At 37.2% G+C, this 15,650-nt stretch overlaps 1 protein-coding gene across 2 annotated transcripts in view; it reads left to right on the top strand.

Annotated features, from left to right (window-relative positions):
- brinp1 (bone morphogenetic protein/retinoic acid inducible neural-specific 1) overlaps window positions 1-15,650 on the top strand; it is a 396,883-nt gene that overhangs the window by 342,883 nt on the left and 38,350 nt on the right. For both annotated transcript variants that reach the window (XM_049465879.1, XM_049465880.1), the window contains exon 6: window positions 12,103-12,339. In XM_049465879.1, the coding sequence (XP_049321836.1) occupies window positions 12,103-12,339 (237 nt within the window). The remainder of the gene's footprint in view (window positions 1-12,102; window positions 12,340-15,650) is intronic.

Below are 15,650 nucleotides of genomic sequence, written 5' to 3' on the forward strand. Positions count from 1 at the left end.
AGAGAGAGTGCACGAAAGTCAGACAGACAGACTGATAGATAGATACATAGATAGATAGATAGATAGATAGATAGATAGATAGATAGATAGATAGATAGATACGTTATTATAAGCTGTAGTATGTAACTATAGATATGTTATGATAAGCTCGCATGTAGTATGCAAAAGAGACAGATATATTGACAGGCAGACAGACACGTAGCTAGATAGAGAGACATATGACAGGAGAGTCAGACTGATAGAGCGACAGATAGACAGACAGACAGATTTGCATACTATTATCAGATATTCTGTAACAGGAATGAGGAGTGTCTCGACTGGTCTGGAATCAGTGGGTTAAATAAAGGACAGTAATACGTGAATATAACGAGCTGTAGCTCTGCAGGTCCTACAGTCCACAGATCTGCAGTTTCCAGGTTTCTGATACACCCAGGAGGTCAGCTCTGCGTTTATAAAAGCTTTTATTGTAATATTCTTTATTTATATATTTATTCTGTCCTCATGCTGACCTCCTGCTGCTTTTAATTGGCTGTGATTACTGCTCAGCGCTGCTGCTGGTCATTGGTCTTAACTGCTGTGATTGGAAATTTCAGAGCAGTTCCAGTTTACTGCTTTTGAGATTACACCAAATGTGTTTATGTATTTAAAATCATATTTTATTTAACATTTCTGCCAACAAAAAAACAGCTTTCGCAACACAGCAACTGTCCAGTACAGTGTGTGAAGGGTTTGTGTTGAATGGACCAATAGAGATGCTCCAGAATTGATTGGAATAAAATCATTTTACACTGAATTCCATTAAAAGAAAATGCAAGCAATGTAAGTAACAATATAAAAAAAAAAAATATATATATATAACAGTAACAGTCAGAGTTTTCTTGTTATTTTAAAATGGTCTGCATTGTAGATTAATACTAAAGATATCGAAACTATGAAGAAAAACGTATGGAATTATTTAGTAAAATAAAAAAGTGTTCAACAAACCAAAATATGTTTTATATTTTAGATTTTTGCTTAGATTAGTTTAGATTCAATACTTATTTCTATTAATACTTAACATCAGCTAATTAGTATGCTACGATAATTTCCTTACATGATTAAAATGCAACACATTTTTCCCTGTTGTTACTCTATACCTATTTTCAGTACTATTCTACACTCATTTCCATTGTTACACTATTTTAATACCCATAGTTGTGAAATACCATTATGTAGGGGCTACACTGCCTCCATTTATGTTACTGTGCTTGTATTCCCAAGGCTATTCTATATACATTTCTACTGATACACTATATTTATCAATATGGTTGTGTAAAATGTATCTTTGCTCATTTTAAATAAACAGGACCAGTCAAAGTTAGCCTTAAATGACGTGCTTTGTCGTTATTTTAAAATGTTCTGCATTGTAGATTAATACTAAATTCATTTAAACTATGGGGTAAAACATGTGAAATTATTTAATAACAAAAAAGGGCTAAACAAACCAGAATATGTTTTATATTTACATTCTTCAAAAAAAATTGCTCTTCTTGCTTAGATCACAGTTTTGCCCATTTTGACTGGATTTTCTCAGGCAGTTTTATGAGGTAGAGTCACCTGGTATTCAGGCTTTCAGTTAACAGCTGTGCTGAACTCATCAAGAGTTTATTCTTCTTGAATTTCTTGTCTCTTAATAAAGTGTTTGAGAGCATCAGTTAAAGTAAAGTAGTGAAGAGGTAGAGTTACAGGTATACAGTGAATAATAGCTCTACTTGAGTAATGTTCGAATCCAGATTATGAGAAGCAAGAACTACTCAACTAAGAAAAAAATGCAAGATCTTTAAAAGTATTTTCAAGTGCAGTCACCGCAAACACCATCAAAACCGCTATGGTGATGAAACTGGCACTCATCAGGACCGCCCCAGGAAAGAAAGAGCAAGAGTTTCCTCTGTTGCATGGGATAATTTCATTCAGTTGCCAGCTTTAGAAAGCGCAAGTTAAAAGAATCCCAGCTGTGGTTTTTAGAAGAGTCCAACGTGAAACACTCCTTATAACTTCCTGACTGTTAATATATATATAAGATGAACTGACACATATTTGTTGCCATTCGCTTGTGGTGAGAACGTGATCTGGTCTCAGCTGGATCCTACCCAGCTATCAAATATACTAAACGCGGTCTCTGCTGCTGCTCCATGCTGTTTACACACTAAGAGCACAGTATTTGCTGTGTTCACTGCTCACTGCCATTAAAAAACACTGTGTTTAAAAGTGCAGCAGCCAGTTTTTAGTATTCTGTGTTACAGCAGCTTCACACTGCTATAAATACACATATATACACACTGAAACACAGAATCTTCTTACTATATTTACTTTCATCCTCCTGCAATAGATAGCTCTGACCAATCAGAGGAGACGATGTGCTCGCGTGGTTTATTGGTGCGTTTGCATTTTGGTGTGTTTAGGTGTTTTTATGCCTGTGTGAAAACAAACCAAACAGAGGAAGAAACTGAAGCTACAAATAAACAAACTCATCAACTGATCCAGATCATAGAAACTAGAAACTTTTAAACTACAGGTGTGAAAAACGCTTTTTATACTCAGATAATTAAGATGTAATTCAGAAATCTTTACAAACCAAGCTGAGATGTTGTTTATAATAAAGTTAAAAAAAGTTAAAGTTTCCTCTCTTTTTAATTCAATTTATCATGCATTTTTTATTTATTCCAGCGCCCCATGTCCACAGCTTTATCTCCCCTCAAACATACAAATATATACTAGTATTTTAATATATTAACACCACTAAATATATACATATAATTGCATTTACATTTCTTACATTCATTCTATTGTTTGCATTTAAATATCCACTATAAAAACTTGTGTCTTATTTTTTTTTTTTAGAATTAATGTTATTAACTGTGATTAATCAGATAATTTTTTTGCACTTATATATTGGCTTTTAATAATAACATAAATATGCAGTTTAAGGCTGTAAATACACTATAAATACAGAGTGTGTCGTATTATATAGTTGGTTCTTTAAGGTTCTAGCTGTGTGGCTGGATAGTAAATAAGCTTTTATATGTTGGAGCATTATCTCTCTCTCTCTTTCTATCTCTCTCTCTTTTTCTCTCAGGAACAAATATTTACCGTTTTTTCTCTCCATCCTTACGCTCACACACACACACACTCTCTCACACACACTCACGCATACGAGCGGGGATATTATGTCTGCCCTGGTAAATAAGCCGAAACAGATCGGGACAGAATACATCAATCACGGCCGGGTTTTATCCCATTATGTAAAGCCCTCCCACTCGTGGGGGACGGTTCAAAGTCAAATGGACCTGGGGCAGAACTTCTAATATCAGCTTTACGCTCTCCCACAGCCTGACGGCTGGACTGCAGAACACAGCCCACATCACACAGCACTCTGACCTCATTTACACCACTGCAGAATAAATACCCCTATAGAGACAGCACCATAGTAAATATACTGTAGGGACAACTATAGGGGTTCATAAAGACCTATAGCGTGTTTATTAAGATCTATGGAAGGTTTATTAAGATCTATAGAGGGTTATTAAGATCTGTAGTAGGTCATTAAGATCTATATGGTGTTTATAAAGCTCTATAGGGGTTTATTAAGACCTATAGAGGGTTTATAAATACCTATAGATGGTTTATTAAGATCTATGGAAGGTTTATTAAGATCTATAGAGGGTTATTAAGATCTGTAGTAGGTCATTAAGATCTATATGGTGTTTATAAAGCTCTATAGGGGTTTATTAAGACCTATAGAGGGTTTATAAATACCTATAGATGGTTTATTAAGATCTATAGAAGGTTTATTAAGATATATAGGGGTTTATTAACATCGAAAATGATTTATTAAGACCCATAAAATGTTTATTAAGATCTATAGGGGTTTATTAAGACCTATAGAGGGTTATTAAGATCTAAAGGGTATTTTAAAGACATTAAGAGTGTTTATTAAGACCTGTAGAGTGTTTACTAAGATCTATAGGGTTTATTAAGATGTGTAGAGCGTTTCTAGGATCTACAGAGGTGTTTTAAAATATATAGGGGTTTATTAAAATCTATAGAAGGTTAATTAGGATCTATAGGCTTTTTTTAAAGACATACAGAGGAAATATTAAGATCTATGGAAGGTTTATTCAGATATATAGGGGTTTATTAACATCTATAAGGATTTATTAAGACCTATAGAATGTTTATTAAGATCTATAGGGAGTTATTAAGATCTGTAGTAGGTCATTAAGATCTATATGAGGTTCATAAAGCTCTATAGGGGTTTATTAAGACCTATAGAGGGTTTATAAAGACCTATAGCGTGTTTATTAAGATCTATGGAAGGTTTATTCAGATATATAGGGGTTTATTAACATCTATGAGGATTTATTAAGACCTATAGAATGTTTATTAAGATCTATAGAGGGTTATTAAGATCTGTAGTAGGTTATTAAGAGCTATATGGGGTTTATAAAGCTCTATAGGGGTTTATTAAGACCTATAGAGGGTTTATAAAGACCTATAGCGTGTTTATTAAGATCTATGGAAGGTTTATTCAGATATGTAGGGGTTTATTAACATCTATAAGGATTTATTAAGACCTATAGAATGTTTATTAAGATCTATAGGGGGTTGTTAAGATCTGTTGTTGGTTATTACGATCTATATGGGGTTTATAAAGCTCTATAGGGGTTTATTAAGAACTATAGAGGGTTTTTAAGATCTAAAGGGTTTTATTAAGACACATAGAGTGTTTATTAAGATCTGTAAAGTGTTTACTAAGATCTATAGGGGTTTATTTGGACCTATTGAGGGTTTTTAAGATATATAGGGGTTTATTAAAATCTATAAAAGGTTTATTAGGATATATATGATTTTTTAAAGACCTGTAGAGGAAATATTAAGCTCTATGGAAGGTTTATTAAGATCTATAGGTGTTTACTAAGACCTATAGAGTGTTTATTAAGATCTATAGGGGGTATTGAGATCTAGAGGGGCTTATTAAGATATAAAGGGATATATTAAGATCTATATAGTGTGTATTAAGAAATATAAAAGGTATATTAAGCTCTATAGAGGTTTATTAGGATCTATAAAAGGTTGCCTAAGACCTATAGAGGGTCACTGAGATCTATAAAAGGTTAATTAAGATATATAGGATTTTTTAAAGGTCTATAGGGGTTTATAAATATATATAATGTTTATAAAGACCTATAGAAGGTTTATTCAGATCTATATAGGGTTTATTAAGGTCTATACGGGATTATTAAGATCAATAGAAGGGTATTAAGATCCATATAAGTTATATTAAGTTCTATAGGGATTTATCAAGAGCTATAGGGGTTTATATATATATATATATATATATATATATATATATATATATATATATATATATATATATGTAGATGGATTTCTTAAGATTTACACAGGGTTTATTACGATCTATAGAGGGTTTATTAAGATTTATAGGAGAGTTCAAAGCATTGTCCAGTTGTCGACTGTTTAACGTTTTATTGGGAGCCTAACATAAAAAAACGTAACGTATTTGTCTGTGTGTTTCCAACATTTTGCATGTATTTCTAAAAACTATTTTTGTTTAATATAAACTGATGTCCAAGAGCTTTATTAATTAGCTTATGTGTTCAGATATTTAACTTTACATTGCAGTGCTTAAACTACTAGACTTTTAGCTTTAAGTCTTCTGAAACTTTGTCCTTAATTAGCTAATATTTATAGAGTACAGTACAATGTCAGCTAATACATACAGTACCCTGCTAATTAGCTGATGTTTTTCAGATGATGTATTTTATATATACAGCATTCAGGCGTGTGAGGCGTCTGCAGTGTTCTGTTGGTCTTATCTACAGCCGGCTGGGTTATATGCAGAGAAATGAAAAAGTAAAAAAAAAAATAGAGAAAATAAAAAGAAGATGAATTGGCACAGTAAACAGTTCAGCACTCAATACAGCATTTGTGCAAGAAGCGTTTTAGATACAGTGGCAGAGTACAGCTATAAACTGGGGCACTTTCACAGGCACACGCCTTCAAACAGAAAATATAATGTACAGTCTACGGTAATGGACAGCCAGATATGGTGCAACGTGGTGTAAGAGAAAGAGAAAGCGAGTGCTATATTTGATACAGAGCCACATAAAGTAGAAGCTGAAACATAAAGTGAATGTGAGCCACTAAAGTGCAGCATAACACTTGTTGTATATAGGGAGTGGATAAACAGTATGTATATATATATATATATATATAGACAACATATCTTCCAAATACCAAATAAAAATATTGTCATTTAGAGCATTTATTTGCAGAAAATGAGAAATGGATGAAATAAAAGACACAGAGCTTTCAGACCTAAAATAATGCAAAGAAAACAATTTAATATTCAAAAAGTTTTAAGAGTTCAGAAATTAATATTTGGTGGAATACCCTGGTGGTTTTTAGTCACAGTCACAGTTTTCATGCATCTTGGCATCATGTTCTCCTCCACCAATCTTACACACTGCTTTTGGATAACTTTAAGTTCAGCTTGGTTTGATGGCTTGTGATCATCCATCTTCCTCTTGATTATATTCCAGAGGTTTTTAATTTAGTAAAATCAAAGAAACTCATCATTTTAAGTGGTCTCTTATATTTTTCCAGAGCTGTATATTGGTCCTGCCCTAAATTACATGATTTTTACCATTTGAGGATGGTTGCTTTACAATACAAGCAGCTCAACATGGCAAGGTCAAAGCCAAAAAGACAATTTTTTTTTTGAAAAGCGGCAAAAGTGTACAGTTGTAGCTCAGAGAACGAGCCAAACAGTTGAAAATCGTCAAGAGTGTACAGTTGTAGCTCAAAAAACGAACCAAACAGTTGAAAAGCGTCAATAGTGTACAGTTGTAGCTCAGAAAACGAACCAAACAAATGAAAAGCGGCGAGAGTGTACAGTTGTAGCTCAGAAAACTAACTAAACAGTTGAAAAGCGTCAAGAGTATACAGTTGTAGCTCAGAAAACTAACCAAACAGTTGAAAAGTGTCAAGAGTATACAGTTGTAGCTCAGAAAACGAGCCAAACAGTTGAAAAGCGTCGAGTATACAGTTGTAGCTCAGAAAACAAGCCAAACAGTTGAAAAGCGGAGAGAATGTACAGTTGTAGCTCAGAAAACGAACCAAACGGTTGAAAAGCGTCAAGAGTGTACAGTTGTAGAGCAGAAAACGAGCCAAACAAATGAAAAGCGGCGAAAGTGTACAGTTGTAGCTCAGAGAACGAGCCAAACAGTTGAAAATCGTTGAGAGTGTACAGTTGTAGCTCAGAAAACGAACCAAACAAATGAAAAGCGGCGAGAGTGTACAGTTGTAGCTCAGAAAACTAACTAAACAGTTGAAAAGCGTCAAGAGTATACAGTTGTAGCTCAGAAAACTAACCAAACAGTTGAAAAGTGTCAAGAGTATACAGTTGTAGCTCAGAAAACGAGCCAAACAGTTGAAAAGCGTCGAGTATACAGTTGTAGCTCAGAAAACTAACCAAACAGTTGAAAAGTGTCAAGAGTATACAGTTGTAGCTCAGAAAACGAGCCAAACAGTTGAAAAGCGTCGAGTATACAGTTGTAGCTCAGAAAACAAGCCAAACAGTTGAAAAGCGGAGAGAATGTACAGTTGTAGCTCAGAAAACGAACCAAACGGTTGAAAAGCGTCAAGAGTGTACAGTTGTAGAGCAGAAAACGAACCAAACAGTTGAAAAGTGTCAAGAGTGTACAGTTGTAGCTCAGAAAACAAGCCAAACAGTTGAAAAGCGGAGAGAATGTACAGTTGTAGCTCAGAAAACGAACCAAACGGTTGAAAAGCATCAAGAGTGTACAGTTGTAGCTCAGAAAACGAACTAAACGGTTGAAAAGCGTCAAGAGTGTACAGTTGTAGAGCAGAAAACGAGTCAAACAAATGAAAAGCGGCCAAAGTGTACAGTTGTAGCTCAGAGAACGAACCAAAGGGTTAAAAAGCGTCAAGAGTGTACAGTTGTAGAGCAGAAAACGAGTCAAACAAATGAAAAGCGGCGAAAGTGTACAGTTGTAGCTCAGAGAACGAGCCAAACAGTTGAAAATCGTCGAGAGTGTACAGTTGTAGCTCAGAGAACGAGCCAAACAGTTGAAAAGCGTCAAGAGTGTACAGTTGTAGCTCAGAAAACGAACCAAACAGTTGAAAAGTGTCAAGAGTATACAGTTGTAGCTCAGAAAACGAGCCAAACAAAAGAAAAGCGTCAAGAGTGTACAGTTGTAGCTCAGAAAACAAGCCAAACAGTTGAAAAGCGTCGAGAGTGTACAGTTGTAGCTCAGAAAACGAACCAAACAGTTGAAAAGCGTCAAGAGTGTACAGTTGTAGCTCAGAAAACGAACCAAACAGTTGAAAAGTGTCAAGAGTATACAGTTGTAGCTCAGAAAACGAGCCAAACAAAAGAAAAGCGTCAAGAGTGTACAGTTGTAGCTCAGAAAACAAGCCAAACAGTTGAAAAGCGTCGAGAGTGTACAGTTGTAGCTCAGAAAACGAACCAAACAGTTGAAAAGCGTCAAGAGTGTACAGTTGTAGCTCAGAAAACGAACCAAACAGTTGAAAAGCATCAAGAGTGTACAGTTGTAGCTCAGAAACCGAACCAAACAGTTGAAAAGCGTCAAGAGTGTACAGTTGTAGCACAGAAAACGAACCAAACAGTTGAAAAGCGTCAAGAGTGTACAGTTGTAGCTCAGAAACCGAACCAAACAGTTGAAAAGCGTCAAGAGTATACAGTTGTAGCTCAGAAAACGAGCCAAACAAAAGAAAAGCGTCAAGAGTGTACAGTTGTAGCTCAGAAAACAAGCCAAACAGTTGAAAAGCGTCGAGAGTGTACAGTTGTAGCTCAGAAAATGAACCAAACAGTTGAAAAGCGTCGAGAGTGTACAGTTGAAGAGCAGAAAACGAGCCAAACAAATGAAAAGCGGCAAAAGTGTACAGTTGTAGCTCAGAGAACGAGCCAAACAGTTGAAAATCGTCAAGAGTGTACAGTTGTAGCTCAAAAAACGAACCAAACAGTTGAAAAGCGTCAATAGTGTACAGTTGTAGCTCAGAAAACGAACCAAACAAATGAAAAGCGGCGAGAGTGTACAGTTGTAGCTCAGAAAACTAACTAAACAGTTGAAAAGCGTCAAGAGTATACAGTTGTAGCTCAGAAAACGAACCAAACAGTTGAAAAGCATCAAGAGTATACAGTTGTAGCTCAGAAAACTAACCAAACAGTTGAAAAGTGTCAAGAGTATACAGTTGTAGCTCAGAAAACGAGCCAAACAGTTGAAAAGCGTCGAGTATACAGTTGTAGCTCAGAAAACAAGCCAAACAGTTGAAAAGCGGAGAGAATGTACAGTTGTAGCTCAGAAAACGAACCAAACGGTTGAAAAGCGTCAAGAGTGTACAGTTGTAGAGCAGAAAACGAGCCAAACAAATGAAAAGCGGCGAAAGTGTACAGTTGTAGCTCAGAGAACGAGCCAAACAGTTGAAAATCGTTGAGAGTGTACAGTTGTAGCTCAGAAAACGAACCAAACAAATGAAAAGCGGCGAGAGTGTACAGTTGTAGCTCAGAAAACTAACTAAACAGTTGAAAAGCGTCAAGAGTATACAGTTGTAGCTCAGAAAACTAACCAAACAGTTGAAAAGTGTCAAGAGTATACAGTTGTAGCTCAGAAAACGAGCCAAACAGTTGAAAAGCGTCGAGTATACAGTTGTAGCTCAGAAAACTAACCAAACAGTTGAAAAGTGTCAAGAGTATACAGTTGTAGCTCAGAAAACGAGCCAAACAGCTGAAAAGCGTCGAGTATACAGTTGTAGCTCAGAAAACAAGCCAAACAGTTGAAAAGCGGAGAGAATGTACAGTTGTAGCTCAGAAAACGAACCAAACGGTTGAAAAGCGTCAAGAGTGTACAGTTGTAGAGCAGAAAACGAACCAAACAGTTGAAAAGTGTCAAGAGTGTACAGTTGTAGCTCAGAAAACAAGCCAAACAGTTGAAAAGCGGAGAGAATGTACAGTTGTAGCTCAGAAAACGAACCAAACGGTTGAAAAGCGTCAAGAGTGTACAGTTGTAGCTCAGAAAACGAACTAAACGGTTGAAAAGCGTCAAGAGTGTACAGTTGTAGAGCAGAAAACGAGTCAAACAAATGAAAAGCGGCCAAAGTGTACAGTTGTAGCTCAGAGAACGAACCAAAGGGTTAAAAAGCGTCAAGAGTGTACAGTTGTAGAGCAGAAAACGAGTCAAACAAATGAAAAGCGGCGAAAGTGTACAGTTGTAGCTCAGAGAACGAGCCAAACAGTTGAAAATCGTCGAGAGTGTACAGTTGTAGCTCAGAGAACGAGCCAAACAGTTGAAAAGCGTCAAGAGTGTACAGTTGTAGCTCAGAAAACGAACCAAACAGTTGAAAAGTGTCAAGAGTGTACAGTTGTAGCTCAGAAAACGTGCCAAACAAAAGAAAAGCGTCAAGAGTGTACAGTTGTAGCTCAGAAAACAAGCCAAACAGTTGAAAAGCGTCGAGAGTGTACAGTTGTAGCTCAGAAAACGAACCAAACAGTTGAAAAGTGTCAAGAGTGTACAGTTGTAGCTCAGAAAACGAACCAAACAGTTGAAAAGTGTCAAGAGTATACAGTTGTAGCTCAGAAAACGAGCCAAACAAAAGAAAAGCGTCAAGAGTGTACAGTTGTAGCTCAGAAAACAAGCCAAACAGTTGAAAAGCGTCGAGAGTGTACAGTTGTAGCTCAGAAAACGAACCAAACAGTTGAAAAGCGTCAAGAGTGTACAGTTGTAGCTCAGAAAACAAGCCAAACAGTTGAAAAGCGTCAAGAGTGTACAGTTGTAGCTCAGAAAACGAGCCAAACAGTTGAAAAGCGTCAAGAGTGTACAGTTGTAGCTCAGAAAACTAACCAAACAGTTGAAAAGCGTTGAGAGTGTACAGTTGTAGCTCAGAAAACTAACCAAACAGTTGAAAAGCCTCAAGAGTATACAGTTGTAGCTCAGAAAACTAACCAAACAGTTGAAAAGCGTCAAGAGTATACAGTTGTAGCTCAGAAAACGAGCCAAACAGTTGAAAAGCGTCAAGAGTATACAGTTGTAGCTCAGAAAACGAACTAAACGGTTGAAAAGCGTCAAGAGTGTACAGTTGTAGAGCAGAAAACGAGCCAAACAAATGAAAAGCGGCGAAAGTGTACAGTTGTAGCTCAGAAAATGAACCAAACAAATGAAAAGCGGCGAGAGTGTACAGTTGTAGCTCAGAAAACGAACTAAACGGTTGAAAAGCGTCAAGAGTGTACAGTTGTAGAGCAGAAAACGAGCCAAACAAATGAAAAGCGGCGAAAGTGTACAGTTGTAGCGCAGAAAACGAGCCAAACAAATAAATGCGGCGAAAGTGTACAGTTGTAGCTCAGAAAACGAACCAAACAAATGAAAAGCGGCGAGAGTGTACAGTTGTAGCTCAGAAAACGAACTAAACGGTTGAAAAGCGTCAAGAGTGTACAGTTGTAGAGCAGAAAACGAGCCAAACAAATGAAAAGCGGCGAAAGTGTACAGTTGTAGCGCAGAAAACGAGCCAAACAAATAAATGCAGCGAAAGTGTACAGTTGTAGCTCAGAAAACGAACCAAAAAATTAACTGACAGTTGACTGTGGAATGTTTAGTAGTGAGTAGTGAAATTTCACAACTAGGCTTGGTGCACTGGTGTGCTGCATCCTATGACGGTACCACAGTGCTGGAGTTCACTGAGCTCCTGAAAGCCTGAGACCCATTTTTTTCACAAATGTTCGTTTAGAAACAGTTTGCATGCGTAGATCTTTGTTTTTTTTTATGTTATTAATGGTGCGCAGTGTAAGTAACACTGCATGGACTTGTTTTTGTTGGTGTTGCTTCAGCTTTTCCTCACTTGCTGAGTTTACTTTTGTCTGGGATTTTCTGTTCTCGCCAACACTTGCACACTTTCTGCAGGGCACTGTGTGATGGCAAGTCAATAATTTCCTCGGTTCTCGTTAATAGCTTCAGTACATTGATTCGGAGTGTGTGTGTGTGTGTGTGTGTGTGTGTGTTTCGGCAGGTCTCCAGGTGATTTTCCCAGAATACCTGCAGGAGAAGTTCGTACAGTCTGCTCTGAGCTACATCATGTGCAACGGCGAGGGTGAATACGTCTGCCGCAACAACCAGTGCATCTGTCGCTGCTCCGAGGATTTCCCACAATGCAACTGTCCAACCACCGACCTGCAGATCATGGAGAACACACTGCGAGGCATGGCTGAGTCCTGGGCAGCTTCATACAAGGACTTTGAGAACTCTGGTAAGCTTAAACTTCTGCCGGACACTTTATTGGAAACACCTACTAACAAAATACCTTATGCTTTTAAATCACTGGCCACTTTATTGGAAACACCCACTACTCTTTATTGGAAACACCTACTACTATATGACCTTATGCTACCTTGTGCTTCAAGTCACTCAGTGGCCACTTTATTGGAAACACCTAATACTTTACTTGTATCTTGTGATTCCACTCACTGGTGGCCACTTTATTGGAAACATCTATTATCATAATACCTTGTGCTTTAAATCATTGGCCACTTTATTGGAAACACCTAATACTACTACTATACTACCTTGTGCTTCCACTTACTGGTGGCCACTTTATTGGAAACACCTACTAATATAATACCTTGTGCTTTAAATCACTGGCCACTTTATTGGAAACACCTACCACTACTATACTACTACCTTGTGTTTCCACTCACTGACTGGCCACTTTAGTGGAAACACCTACTACTATACTACTACCTTGTACTTCCGCTCACTTGTGGTCACTTTATTGGAAACACCTACTACTACTACTACTACTACTACTATACTACCTTGTGTTTTTTACTCACTGGTGGCCACTTTATTAGAAACACCTAATACTACTACTACTTTGTGCTTACACTCACTGTTGGCCACTTTATTGGAAACACCTACAAAATTACTATACTACCTTGTGCTTCCAATCACTGGTGGCCACTTTATTAGAAACACCTACTACTAGTACTACTACTTTGTGCTTCCACTTACTGGTGGCCACTTTATTGGAAACACCTACTAACCTACTACTATTATTATACCTTGTGCTTCCACTCACTGGCCACTTTATTGGAAACACCTACTATTAGTACTACTACTTTGTGCTTCCACTTACTGGTGGCCACTTTATTGGAAACACCTACTACTATACCTCTACTTTGCGTTTCCATTCACTGGTGGCCACTTTATTGGAAACACCTACTACTTTACTACTTCGTGCTTCCAGTCACTGTTGACCACTTTATTAGAAACACCTACTATGCTACCTTGTGCTTCCACACACTGGTGGCCACTTTATTAGAAACACCTACTATGCTACCTTGTGCTTCCACACACTGGTGGCCACTTTATTAGAAACACCTACTATGCTACCTTGTGCTTCCACACACTGGTGGCCACTTTATTGGAACCACCTACTATGCTACCTTGTGCTTCCACACACTGGTGGCCACTTTATTGGAAACACCTACTACTTTACTACTTCGTGCTTCCAGTCACTGTTGACCACTTTATTAGAAACACCTACTATGCTACCTTGTGCTTCCACACACTGGTGGCCACTTTATTAGAAACACCTACTATGCTACCTTGTGCTTCCACACACTGGTGGCCACTTTATTAGAAACACCTACTATGCTACCTTGTGCTTCCACACACTGGTGGCCACTTTATTAGAAACACCTACTATGCTACCTTGTGCTTCCACACACTGGTGGCCACTTTATTGGAACCACCTACTACTGTTATAATACCTTGTTTTTCCACTCTCTGGCCACTTTATTTCAGTGGATATATTTCTGATTTTTTGTTCTCTTGTAATATAATAGTATTGTTCAGCCAGTCTAATGTTTTTCTTTGTGCTTGTTTGTGTTATTTTTGAGGGTCTTGGCACAAAGTGCTAAATTGAAGCTTCTTTCAGGTGTTTTCAGCAGCGCATCATTACTTTCGGGGGTCATCGTTTTCTCTTATCTTTTATTTTCGAGGGAGAAACAGTGATATTTTAGCTTTGAAAGCTCTACAGCACTGTGAGTGGTTATACAACACAGAGTTCGCTAAAGAGAGTCTGTTACTATGTGTGTGCTCAGAATAAAAGCTATAATTCCCGTTACATCTGGCTCAAAACTGTAAAACACATAATTTCAGAATAAGAACATCATACTGAACGTAAAACGTAAAACATGGTGGTGGTAGTGTGTGTGTGATGATGGTCTGGAGCTGCTGGACTTTAACTTGCTGTAATAGATGGAAGCAGGAATTCTGCTGTTTAACAGAAAATCCTAAAGGAGAATCAGAATCCGGCCATCTGTTCCTTACTGACCTCAAGCTCAGGAGTACTTTACTTGGGTTCTGCAGCAGGACAATGACCCAAAGCTCACAAACCTCTAACGTTCACTGTCTCTGAATGGATTAAACACTAAAAACTAAATGAAGGTTTTGGAGTTAAAGGTCTAGTTAAAGTCTGGAAGATTGAGATGTTGTGGATGATCTTAAACAGGACTTTTATTCTAGAAAATCCTCCAATGTGTCTGAATTAAAAGATTATAAAAATTCTGTAAAGAATAATGGAACAAAATGTTAAAGGCTTCTTATCAGTTATCAGGATTGCAGTTTATTTTGCAGGACTAGATTGGTTTGGATAGTCTTTTTTTATTTAATAAATAAAATTATCATTTAATAAGTTTTTTTTTATTTTTATTTAGGATATAGTTGTCTGATATTAAAGTTTATTTAATAGAAACAATATCAGTATGACAAAAAAAGCGAAAACAAAATAAATATGTAGGGTCAAATACATTTTAAATGCCACTGTACATCTCAGCATGGAGTTGTAGAGGTTCTTAATGGAGTTCCTGCAGATGCATGTGTGGTAGGGGTGGTTGGGAGTGTTAAAAAAAAAATTGGACAACTGGTTGCAGGACCTTGTTAAAGATCTTCTTCCACTAAAATCCTCTTTTTCTTGTTATTAGTGAAATACAGTAGGTCTATCTGAGTCTTTCTCAACCTCCATTGTCTTTAGCAGCTAGTAAAAAATAAACAAGTCGATCAGGAAAAGCACCGTGTCTACATCAACCCGTAAATTAGTATTCATGACCCCGCCCACCTCGGCTCGGGACCGCCCACAGGCAAAGCTGAAACCGGGCAACGGCGCCGTCTCGTCAGATAGGAGCTAAATAACAGCGCTAGGAACAGCATGCAGTTCATTCCTGTGTTATTTGTGTGAATAACACATCAGTGTTCTATATATACTTTACCCAGTAATTCAGAGCTAAGAAACAAATGGTTAGAATTAGTCTATGGAGGAAAAACACCACCAGCCAAGTACAATTGAGATAGGTAGGTGTATGTTTAGATCAGTTCTGTTTACACTAGTTAAAATTAGTAAAAATACACCACCATGGATCTGGACTACCCACCTCTGTGTGTTTAAGTAACTATAGGTTTAAATAGGATCTCCGGTGGATTTGGTGTTTTACAGAGACTCTAAGACTAGGTCAGAAAAGGCTGCACTGCACTTAGAGTAATGTTGTAAATTAACATATG

This window comes from Astyanax mexicanus, chromosome 1, assembly GCF_023375975.1.
Source record: "Astyanax mexicanus isolate ESR-SI-001 chromosome 1, AstMex3_surface, whole genome shotgun sequence".
In the NCBI taxonomy this organism is placed as follows: domain Eukaryota; kingdom Metazoa; phylum Chordata; class Actinopteri; order Characiformes; family Acestrorhamphidae; genus Astyanax; species Astyanax mexicanus.